Source organism: Alligator sinensis, unplaced genomic scaffold (genome assembly GCF_000455745.1).
Source record: "Alligator sinensis unplaced genomic scaffold, ASM45574v1 scaffold170_1, whole genome shotgun sequence".
Lineage (NCBI taxonomy): Eukaryota > Metazoa > Chordata > Crocodylia > Alligatoridae > Alligator > Alligator sinensis.
Genome location: NW_005841863.1, coordinates 3,581,123 through 3,593,530, shown reverse-complemented (window position 1 = coordinate 3,593,530; position 12,408 = coordinate 3,581,123). Strand labels below are relative to the sequence as shown.

Here is a 12,408-nt window from a genome sequence, read left to right as displayed (position 1 = left end):
GGGAAACAGGATTGAGACCTCACTTACAGCAAAACATTAAAGTTTGTACATTTTACAAAAAAAAAATAAAATAATTGATTCATATTTGAGAGGAAGGCAGAAATTTTGCAAGTTTGTTTTTCTTTTCATGGTACGAGTGATTTGTATAGAAATGCAGACATGTACATACTACCCAGAGTGTATAATTTCTAGACTGTCTGACAAGTTAATCATCTTCTAGCCATTCATTGTAACAGAGGCAATGGGCTTTTTGATTATAGGTCTTCATCATTAGTCTCTAAGTAAATGAATACTGTATTGGCATAGACTCCAACCATTGCTATATCTAAACTGATTCTTAACTGTACAGTTTGCTGACTAACTTAAATTGGCAACAATCAGCAAATAAATGGTTTAGGCTTTGGTAAAACTTTAGGCTTTTGTAAAATTCTTGCATCCCAGTTTTACTGAATTGCTAAAGCAAAATGCTAAGTAAGTGACAGTCTTAAATGACTACTGCATTAGAGAAGAAGTCACAGGATAAACATATACAATAGATAAGTGGAATGTATTTCTTCTTAGTCACTTCCTCCACAAATACAGATTACATGCTCTAGGCTTTTGCTCTTCAAAGCTTGGGTTTTAGAAGTGTCTGAAGTTGTCTCAGAAGCAGAATGCCTTTACATTCAAATGACAGATTCCTGTGGAATTCCCAGTTTCCCACTGTTACCTTCTGATTTTCATTTATCAACTTAAAAGTGCAAGTTGCTCTGAGCAAAGCTCCGAAAGGGATTTCAGTAGTACCAAGTTTGCACAGTTAGGAATCAGCTAGTCTAAACCTGCACAACGTCAAGGTTTCCTGACATTCCTTATATTATATAAAGGAATAATATGCCTTGAAAATTTCCTACTTTCCTTCCTTCTAGCAAACCACCAGCTGAGATATAACTAAATATTCTTGAGAAAGTTTAGAAAGACCTAACATTTATAATGCAAAATTGTTAGTGGTGCTCTATGCGTGTCCAGATGTTGCTAGTCTTAAATTCTGCAACTCTTATGAACACACCTGTTTTGATAATATTCAGGGCTGTTAAATTGACACTTCGAGGGCAGACATACCAATCTGTTAGCCTGTTTATTCGTTATACGTATTTGTGGAGCACAAGTGTCTTTGGCTTCATGCATAACTACTTTAAAAACAAAGGCTTTGGTACCTGTTTTTGTTAGATAATGAATGCCAGTAGTCATGTTTTAATTATCAACAAACTGGAATCAGAATGCAAACTTAGCAAAAGCCAAAGAAAAAAAAGTTTAACATTCAAGTTTTACTACAGGATATATTAAAAAGTGAGCATTAGTTTAATGTTATTTTAATTATTTTTAATTTCACTTTTTACTCAGTGGTCTCTGGATCTAGTTTATCCATAGGGAGTTCTGTATGGAACCAGCTTCTGCTGTCTGGATGCATACAGTTCTCTCAAGTCAATACAGCTACATTATTGTATCTGGGAACAAAAGATTCACAGTCATTTTGCTGTTACAGAACTGGCTATGAACAGATGTTCAGTTTCTCTAGGGAGAGTCCCTGTTCTCTCAGGAGAAACCATGAGTGTACAGATATTTGTAATTCTTCTCCCAGAGGAAAAATGGCCATTCTGGGAGAAAAACAGTCTGTACACTTGAGTGTGTGGTGCTTAGCATTTTGTAGCTGGCATTCAGGGCCAAAGAAATGAACCTGAACCACTTAGCTTCCTGTGATGGAGGGTAGCTGTGGGAGGAGTTTGATAATCTCATGCTTTGGGACTTTTTTAATGCAATTTTTTTGGTTTCTTGGTGAATTTTTTCCCCTTACCTTCCATTGAAACGTTAAACTTCACACTTCTTATGGCATGCAGAAACCTTTCGTGTATCTGTTTGATGGATTTGTGTAGGGTCAAACAAAGTGCCAGACTTGGGGTCACAAAACAATTTTCCCTTCGGTCAGATTGGCAAGAACCATTGCAGGTATTTTCCTTGTTTGAAGAGCTCAGAAGTGTCTTCCACTGCTATGTTCCTTTAAGAAGGTGTTCTGTTTAACTACATGTACATTCCAGGTGATAACTTCTTATTTTGGTTTCTCTTTTTTATGCTCATGCATTCTTGAATCTAATGCAGATGAACTTAATGCAGATTTTATCTGTAATGGTATGTTGTATACATTCACCATAATCACCTATGCATCAGTTCCTTTAAGACACTAGTCTGAAGTCAGTGTTATGCTTTATGTTGTGTCACAGGCCAGCTGGGCACTGTGAGTATATCAATTTTATCACAGGCCAACTGGGCTGTTTGATTCAGTTTCGGATCGAGGAGGCAAAAGTTGGGAGTGGAATAAAGGCAAATTTATTATAGCCTATACACACACAACAGTTAACAGAAAGATAAATGCAATAAGCAGATAAGGCAGTATAAAAGAGCTAATAGTAAAATAATAACAACAGATAATGATAACAGATAGATAGATAGATCAATCTGTCACAGGCCAACTGGGCACTGTGAGGGTATTAGCCACACTGGGCTGTTCAAAAGAACAAATAGACAGACATGGGTTGGCAACTTATCGATAGTCCCTCAATGCCAGGTGCGCGCCAAGTGATTCCAGCAAAGTCAGGTGTCCCTGATGATTGACGCTGTCAGAGGGATTACCGGGGAAGGTCCCTTGCTCAGGATCCGATCCTCACTCACACTGGGAGTCTGGGGTCCGGGCGTGGGACAGAAATGACTGTTCTGTTCCCTCCTTCCTGCTGGTCATCTGATGCATGTGTTTTTTATACCTAGTCTTATGTTTATCTGTTGGCCTCAGGGCCACTCACAATATTGCCCTCTAGCTGTTACCTTATGGGATTGAAAGGTGTTAAAATTATCATAAAAGGTTACTACCCAGACTCAGGTTTATCCAATAAGCAAATTATGATGCAGCACCTTTAGGTTTGAAATTGACATCGCTCCGCCTAAATCCCAACCCCTTTAGGCTTCAGTTGAATATGCTTTTTTGGGATACGCTTTCCTGGAATGTGTTTGGGTGTGCCTAGCAGTTAGATCCAGTTTTTATCGCTAAGGCTGAACCCTGAGCAAAAAACCGTTAGGCCAGCTAATCTCACAGCTACGGCTTTGCCTCTGGGGCTCAGTCAGTTCCATGAACAGTTAATTTATCAGTTTGGTTAAACTTATGACAGACAAGTTACATCTGCAGTTTACAAACTTACAAGCTTATATTAACTAATATTACCTATTTAGGCACAATACCAAATGCCTCCAAGAAGCACACATTATTGCTTATTAATCCCTCTGGTTCTGGCTATCACAATGTTGAACTAAAGCAAAGATGCAAATAATGATGATGAAGATATCCTTTCTTTAAATAGATTTGCTATCCATATATACTCTGAACTTTTTAGTTTGGAGATATCTTTTCCTATTATTATTTTGTAACTCAATTATGAAAAACTTAAGGCTACCACTTGTTTCATTTTGTTAATTTTCACCTTCTGCTTTTTTAGAGTAAACTTGATGATTTGAATTCCTCTGTCTCCATATTTAATGTTTAAAGTTATCATTTATAGTTCATTTAGTTTTCTTGTGCAAAGTTAAGATATGCTTTTGAATGACTGAATTACCTTGGCTTCATGAAGCTTTCTTATTTTGTTGCACATTAAATGCAGAAAAAAGAAAAGAAATACAAACCGGTATGGAAGGAAATGGCAGAAATAGCCTGTTAATTATTTGCTTTGATAAATATGAAGACTTATTGTTTCATTGACAAAGTAGCATGTCTCATCAGCATATTGTTTTGTTGGTTAACAAAGTAACATGTCACATCATCTAAAGTTGCATTATTCATTAAACTATAAACCTCTTCATTCTTTTATAAAGATAATAATTAAATAATGTACTGAAGCATCATTCAGTTGTACATATATTTTATAAGACCTTTTCATCAACATTTGTAAATATGTGATTATCATTTCTTTTTATCAGCTACAGAAGTTTCGTTTCTGAAGACGCAGGTCCAAATACATTGATTGCTACAGTAAATGCTATAGACCCTGATGGAGATGATGTGACTTATGACATTCAAGCAGGAAATCAAAAGGGAAACTTTGTTATTGACCATCAGAAAGGTAATAAACTTCTTATTGTTCTGCACTGTATGGTCTTAAGAGTTTCTGGTGGTTTGCATGTACTGTACCTTGTATCCTGTCTTAACTATAAAAACTGAGTAGGATACCTGCTGTTGCTAAGTTACTACTATAATAATAAAAAATATGTAGTAAAAAACAAATGCAACTCTTCTACCTTCACAATTCCTTCCACCTTCATTCTGTTCTAATAGGCATCATTTTCCAAGCTGTTTGTTCCAGGCTATTGTTTGTTATATATGCATTGTCTGATTTTAATCAATGTAGAGAGAATGATTACCTAATAAGCTAACTTAAGCTGTTTTCCTATTGTTCCACTTCCTGAAGCATGTAGCTAAGGAGATAGAGAGTATACCACCTGGGTAATCAGCTACTGAGCTTGCTAAAAATGATATTCTAAAAATTGGTGTGGGATTGCATTTTCCACTGAGAATAGTCATTGGAATTATCTGTAACACAGGATTCCAGGGAGAAGTGACACTACTGGCAGAAGATTAAAGTTTCATGTTGGTCTTAAAGTTTTGAGAAATAAGTATGTATTATTATTGTGTTCATAGCATTGCCACACTGAAGATTTAAGCAATACTGTAGTAGTTGGGTGTGTGCTGTTATAATATTGAGGACTGGAGCCATCAGCAGCTTTGCATACCAGCAGATTGAGTAGGTGTGTGTTCAGTCTGGTTTTGGGAGCACATGGAAGTTGTATAGACTTAACTTATACATGTGGTAGTTTTCTTTGGTAATTTGTGTGTTTTTTTCCCCACACACAATTGTGTCAAAGCATAATAAATGCTGTGGTCTGTGGAGAAGGATACTACATTATCTTGTATGCCTTAATATCTCCTACTATAAATACATATTGTGTAGATTCAAGCTTTGCTTTATAGTCCTTACCTGGGCAAAAACCTTAGTGACCTTGTTTGTAATGGCACTTTTGCAAGAGTAAGGACTGCATGGTCCATAATGTTGTGTTGAGGATAGAATGTTATTTATCAGATATCTACTATGTATTATATTTGAAATGCTTTTACAGCCTTAAATGTCCTTTAAACTAACATTACTCTTTCACTTAGAGTTTCAGCCCATGTACATATGTGCTATAGAAAAAGCTGTTGGTGTACCCCTAAGGGGACCAGGCATGGTGTGGCAAATGAAGAGAGCTGGCATAAAACCTGTGCTTTACTTACAACCCAGTTATGTCCTGCTCCGAGGGCCTAAGCTCTATTTATGTCATGCATAGCCCTTGTGCTTGTTCAAGTTGAATAACCGTTTGTGCTTGGGGAATTTATAAATCTCTCATAACAACTGTTTATGTGCTGAATCTTGTTATGTAAAAGTTCAGCCTGGGATCAATTTCTTAACACAGCTCTTTCAATAAAACATTTTAACTCATTTGAATTTTGGAGGAAAACACTGAGGTTTTAGATACTTTCTATGTTGATGGGCATGCTTTTGGCAAATCACTTACTGTGCATGCATGAGTAAACATATCCGATGATTTTTACAAGTCAAGAATTAATGTTCACTTGTGCATTTGAGGGCAGGATCAGATCTCAGCCCTCTCCTTTTCATGCACTTAAAATTCTGTAAAAGTTATAATTATGCATACCTAAATGTATTTATGGAGTTAGACGAAAAACCAGCACACTGTTTCTCACATGAGTTGTCTGATTTGAATCAGGAGGACCTCTTACATGAAAGAATATTACTTATATGGTGGAGGTTTTGCAGAATTGGGCCCATACTCTGCAGCAACAATTTATGTGATTCCTGTAGCACTGTCACATAATTTTGAAATACCAAACAAAGAGAAACACCAGCAACCTCATTAAAAAACGCATGTTGAGACAGCTGGCATATCCATTTAAATTAATCGGATTTGTTTGACATTTACCTTTTGAGAAAACAAAGAAGGATATTTTGAGTTAGGAATGGAAGATCAACTTGAGATTTCAGTGACATCAGTTAAATCTGGAGTAATTCTGTTGACTTCTGTAAGTTACACTGTATTTAACCTGTTTTAGTGGCAATCAGAATTTTTCCTGAGTCTCTGCGAACTGTGAGCTCAGGAAACGTGGCATAGGAAAGCGATCTGCCATAGATCCATCATTTTTTCATTTCACTGTCACAGTCGCACTTAGCATGAAAGTTTAATTTCAATGCAAATACTGTTTTTGCAATATTAATGTTGCAGTTTCTGAATGTATTTCAGACTTGCCTAGAAATGTTCTAAAAAGATATGCCCAAAAGATAAATGGACTGCAGGATACTGCTGCAGATGTGAGGCCTGACCCTGAATGTGCTGACTTCCCTGTAACTATTCCTGACCTCACTAAAGAGTTGCAGAATCTTAGGGACATATTTTAAAGGTATTTAACTACCTAAAGAACCTGTAGGTTCCTGGCAGGATCCTCAGAAGTTCCCAGCTGACACAGATATAACCTGCTTGAAAATCCCCATTTGCCTCTCAAATACACAACAAATACCTTTTAAAAATTTGACCCTTAGCACCTCCCGGGTCCCTGCATTTGGTACTATTTAAGCTATTTTTGTAAGCAAATAAATCTTTGCTTCCCAAATACACTTTCTTGTTTCCGGAAGTTAATCTGGGTATGATAGTTTTTTCAGAAGCATTTTAAGCTTTAGTTATTAATAAAATCAAAAGGATTTACGTAATGGCTTTCAGTGGCTTAATTTGAGACATAATGTCAGTAGTCCATTGTTGCACAAGGTGAGGCTGAAACGTAACAAAAATAAATGTTGCATAGAGACCAGGCATTTGCAAGCAAAGTGAGTGACACCAATCCTTTGACAATATCCCATTACATTGACAGTTTCTATTAGGCCAGATAAATAGTAGAGGTGATTGATGGATGTTGGTGGAAACGAGTGACAGCTGCTTGCTGTATGTTTTTAGATAGCTGCTGTCTAACTTACTATGTAACAGACCTTTCATTATCTCTCTCTGGCAGTCCCTTTATGCCCTACCTGGAAGTTGATGCCATTGGGATGACATGAGGGCATCAAAGTAAAGGCTTCTGAGGGTATGTCTGGACTGTCAAATAATATTGCAGTGCAGGCGGGAATCCTCACACTGGGTTAATTTAGTTAACATGAATAATACCAAGACATGGCAGCACAGGCTAGCAGACTCATACTCTGGGTCTCTGGTGGGCTGGTACAGCCTTCACTGAACACTGCTGCCACTTTGTCCCTGTTGTTACCCTTAGGAGGTAGACTCAACTTAGCACAGGTATTCAAGCATATTACCGCTACACCAACATTGTGGCCTGTTGAAGTACTCTGAGGAACTCACCATTTAGTTGTTTTTATGTAAGGTGAGACTGTAGTATGTATACACTAACTACATTAATGGAAGTAAATGCATATGAAGGTAATTAATTTGCTGTGTATTAATTGACATATATTGCATTATGTGCACAATAAGAAGTTGTATTACCCTCTAGACAAATCCCTGTGCTGTATCAGCCATTGCAGAGTGATCGGTGTGATCCCACTGGCTAGGGACAGAAGTTGCACATAAACTGGTATAAATAGGGACTTCGCCAACTTGTGGGGGCTGCCCCCCGATTTCATGGGCATAACATGGCCCTGGGCAGTCATTTTGCAGAGTGCAATGCATGCTCCCCATGCCGCTCATTGGCTGAGGGGCTCTGGTGGCCTTGCCCCTCACTGCTGATTGGCTACAGAGGCTGCCTGTCATGTAGCTCCACCCCTCACCACTGATTGGCTGCAAGGGCTTTTTGTCATGCAGCCCCACCCCTGTCATGTGGCCCTGCTGCCAATTAGTGGAGAGGGGTGGGGCCACATGACAGATAGCCCTCACAGCCAGTCAGTGCCAAGGGATGGAGTGGTAGCCATCTTGCCAGCAGCCCTGTGAGTGGGCATCTCCTGCACTTTCCCTCCCCAGCGATTTGACACAGCACTCAGTAAATTTTCTTTTTCCCCCCACACATGGGCGACTGGTGCCTCCCAAGTCTGGGGGGGGGGCACCAGATTGCCGACGGTGGGGTGGGGTGAATGAAGGTCCCCCAGCGGCTGATCGCTGAGCCCGGAGCCACCAGTGGTGAAAGCAGAAGTGCACTTCCATCAGCACTTCAGGTTTCATGGCAGGCGCTTCCAGGGGGTTCACATGCACCTGCGTGCACCCCCTACACAACCTCGGGGGGTGCACGTGCACCCCCTACACATTGCCAATGCCCCCATGGATTCCGTGCATTTCACAGGCTTTGTCTGGGATGTGTGAAGTCTGCGAAGCTGCTAATTTGGTAGGGATCTGGGTTTTCCATTTGCCATGGAAAAATTCAGATTTTCTCCTTTTAAGAAGAGAAATGCAGGAAATGCTGGGTTCCAGCCTGCAAGGAGCTGCTTAGGGTTGCAGGGAGTGGGACGAGGGTGTTCAGGCAGGGGGTTCCTCATGCATGTATGCTTGCACACATGAATGTGGCAGCCAGGCAGTGTGGAGAGCAGCTCCCTGCAGCTAAGTCATTGGGTGGGAGAACAGATTGAGGCCCCCATGATGAAGGATGGAGGGGGCAGAGTGGGGCAGGGCTGGGGTTGGGGGCACTGCCGATGACACTAAACTTTGGGGCATAGCATCCACACCGGAGGACAGGCTAGTGATCCAGGTTGACCTGGATAAACTTAATAAATGGGTGGATACAAACTTGATGACATTTAATATAGATAAATGTAAGGTACTCCACTTTGGGAGAAAAAACCCGCAGCATGTTTATAGGCTTGGCAGTGCTACACTTGGTAGCACCATGGCTGAAAGAGACTTGGGGGTCATGACTGACCACAAGATGAACATGAGCCACTAATGCAATGTCACAGCTGGCAAAGCAAACAATACTCTGGCTTGCATTCATAGATGCTTCTCAAGTAAATCTCAGGAAGTCATCCTCCCGCTGTACTCGGCTTTGGTGAGGCAGCAGCTGGAGTACTGCATCCAATTCTGGGCTCCACAATTCAAGAAGGATGTCGAGAAGCTTGAGAGAGTCCAGAGGAAAGCCACGCACAGGATCAGAAGGCAAGAGAATAGGCCTTATGAAGAAAGGCTGAGAGCCATGGGACTCTTCAGCCTGGAAAAGTGCAGGCTCAGGGGGGACCTGGTGGCTGCTTATAAGTATATAAAGGGTGTACATCAGGATCTGGGAGACTGTCTGTTCACCAGAGCGCCCCAAGGAAAAACAAGGACCAACGGTCATAAACTCCTCCAAGACCGTTTTAGGCTGGACATAAGGAAAAATTTATTTGCTGTCCGAGCCCCCAAGACGTGGAATAGACTCCCTCCAGAAGTGGTGCAGGCACCTACTCTGAACTCATTCAAGAAGCGTTTGGATGCTTATCTTGCTGGGATCCTCTGACCTCAGCTGACTTCCTGCCCCTGGGACAGGGGGCTAGACTTGATGATCTTCGAGGTCCCTTCCAGCCCTAAGGTCTATGAAATCTATGGGGCCTGGGCCAAAATGTGTGGCTGCAGGTTCTGGCTAGGGAGTAGGACAGAGCCACAGGCAGCTCATTTGGGGGGTGGGCAGTGACTCCTCATCTCTACACGCAGTTCTTGGGGCATGGGAGGGCATGTGCCCCACCAGATTTGGCCTTGGGGCAGATGCGGGTTGCCCACTGCATGCTCGGGGCTCCCTGCCCTGCTGCTTTCTTCTCAGGAGCCTCTGTGGTTCAGTGGGTGGGAACCAGCTTGGGAGGGCAGAGTGGGGCGGGGAGGTTTGGTGCCACTGCTGGGAGCCCCATGCTGGCTGTGCCTCCATTGTGTGTTGCTCCATTGTGTGTTGCCCTTTGCACACCTGGCAGCGGTGGGGGGCACAACTTGATGCTGCTGCTGCTGCCAGGCAGGCAGGGGGCACCTTGCCATGGTAGCACAGTTGGCATGGGGCTGCCAGCAGTGGCACTGAGCATCCCTGCCTTCCCACCATGTGCTGCAGAGGCCCCCGGGAGGAGAACGGCAGGGCAGGGAGCTCTAAGCCTGCAGAACACGGTCCACATCCCCCCCCATGGGCTCTGCTGTGGCCATGCCACCCACAGGGGAGCTGGAGCCGGGCTCCTCACTCTGCTGCAGCTGCCACCTCCCTTGTGTGGTAGCTGGAGTTCGGTCACTGCTGGCGGGGAGAGGGGCAGGGGGCTGTGGGCCCTGGCCCTGGTTCCTGGTCCTGTAGTTATGGCAGCTGGGGACCCCCTCCAGTGGGGCTGGGGAGGGCAGAGGGTTGGGTGAGGGGCTGTGGGTTGAGAGTGAGGGGCACCAGTAGGGCTGGGGAGATGAGGGGATGTGGGTCGACTGAGGAGCATTAGGAGGGCCAGGGGGCTTTAGGTCAGGAGTGAAGAGCACTGGCAGGGCTGGGGGGGGCTGGGGGTCAGGAGTGAGGGCACCAGTAGGGCTCAGGGAGCTGTGGGTTGAGTGAAGGGCAATGACATGGGCAGGGCATTGGCATATTAGGGCTGGTCAGTGCCACAAAGCAGGGGTTGGGAACAGCCATAGCTGCATCTGTGTCCTGGTGAAAAAAGGAGGCAAAGGGAGCTTTGACTTTCTGTGCTAAACCCCCCCTATATGAAATGCTAAAATGTATAGGTATTTAGAATGTATTTTATTATAATGATTGAGGCACTGGTAGGCTTCCAAATTGCTTTAAAATTGTGACTATAGCAGTAAAACATTGTGTTCAGCTGACACACACACACACACACACACACACACACACACAGGCATTTCATTTTAATCTTGGAAAAAAGTGGATTTTGGGTCTTTTAATTAGAGGATTTAGGTTTTTTTAAATCAGAGAATTTGGGATTTTTAAACAGAAAAAACCAGGATCCCTAGTGATTGGAAACTGGTTTAAACCTGTAACAGAATTGAAGTTCAGTGCACATAAACCAATTTCAAAATGGCCAAACCCAGTTTAAGGTAAACCTGGATGGATGTAGTATTAGACTTAACTGATTTCGGTTAAACCGGTTTATGGAACTTCTGTCCCAGATCCCCTCCTGAATCAAATTACCTTGCAGTCCCCTAGCATGCATTGGGGCCCCTCTGCTAATCCTCTTCAAAGGGCAGGCGGGGTAGCCTTGGCTGCATTGTCTGCTTTGGCTGAGCTGGGGCTGGCCCACCCCACGGCTTTCACAGAGCTTGAGGCAGCAATGCCTCCGCTCCCCAGCCTGGTCCTGCCTGTGCCTGTCAGCCCTGTGGGGAGGAGGGCGGGGGCGAGAGGAGGGGAACAGAGTCTCCAGCCCCGAGCTCTGGTCTGCGAAGGTTGTTCCTTCCATTTCACTGACATGCTGTGGGCAAGGGGAATGGAGTCCCCCCTCCCAGCCAGTCCCAATCCCAGCATCTGCCCATGTGGGGGGAGCCCCAGCCTGTGGAGGTCCCCAAGACGCACTGGGTTACCCTGGGGTCTTGTGCTGGGTGGCAGGGCCCGATCTTTCTTTCTATGGAGCTGGCCTGGCTGGGGGGCAGGGTGGATACAACCCAAGGCCCTAGCTCAGGGACCTAAGACCACTATGGGTGGCTTCTTTTCCTCCTTCCCATGCACACCAGTAACTTGTGCCGACCTGGCTATGTGGCTCCCCCCCATGTGGGCAGATGTTGGGGTCAGGGGCTGGATCTGGGAGGGGGAACTTCCCCCTCTCTCCTGCACATCAGTGCACCAAGGGGAATTACTCGAGTTCACCCCCACCCCCCTCCCCAACCTGCAGCTGAGGGGGGAGATCAGGGCTGAGGGGTTTCCAGGCTGGTCTGAGTAGAGGCATGAGGCTTCTCCTGTGGCCAGATGCACAGCTTGGGGGGCGAGGGGGCAGCATTGGAGGGGGGCTCTTTCTGCTCATGCTCTGTAGGCTGGGAGGCATGCTTTTGCACCCCCCACCTTCTGGCTTGGGTCAGTGCAGGCCTCTGTCTGCCTTTCCCAATTGAAAACTGACGTTCAGTTCAGTTCATTATCAGTTCAATCTTTGCAACCTAGAGAAACCTGCGAAGATTGAATTGGTTCTGCCTTGGGTTGTTTGACTGTCTGTACTTAGTCACTATCAGTTGGGTATTTGTATGTAGGGATTTTCACTGGAAGAGCCTCCAGGGGGTAGATTTTGAGGTACTCACTGGACTTTGGTGCCAAGATCCCCCTCCCAGAAAGCATATCTATCTAATGCCTGGCCTACCTGCATTTGGGATTTTTTTCTAAATCATAGTTATCTTACCCTGTTGTAGATCTTATACTTACCTAGC

General features: G+C 43.8%; 1 protein-coding gene across 7 annotated transcripts in view; it reads left to right on the top strand.

Moving 5' to 3' along the window:
- Positions 1 to 12,408, top strand: part of LOC102382780 (neural-cadherin-like) — a 123,102-nt gene that overhangs the window by 53,760 nt on the left and 56,934 nt on the right. For all 7 annotated transcript variants that reach the window (XM_025216626.1, XM_025216631.1, XM_025216638.1 and 4 more), the window contains one exon: positions 3,997 to 4,139. In XM_025216626.1, coding sequence (XP_025072411.1) covers positions 3,997 to 4,139 — 143 coding nt within the window. The remainder of the gene's footprint in view (positions 1 to 3,996; positions 4,140 to 12,408) is intronic.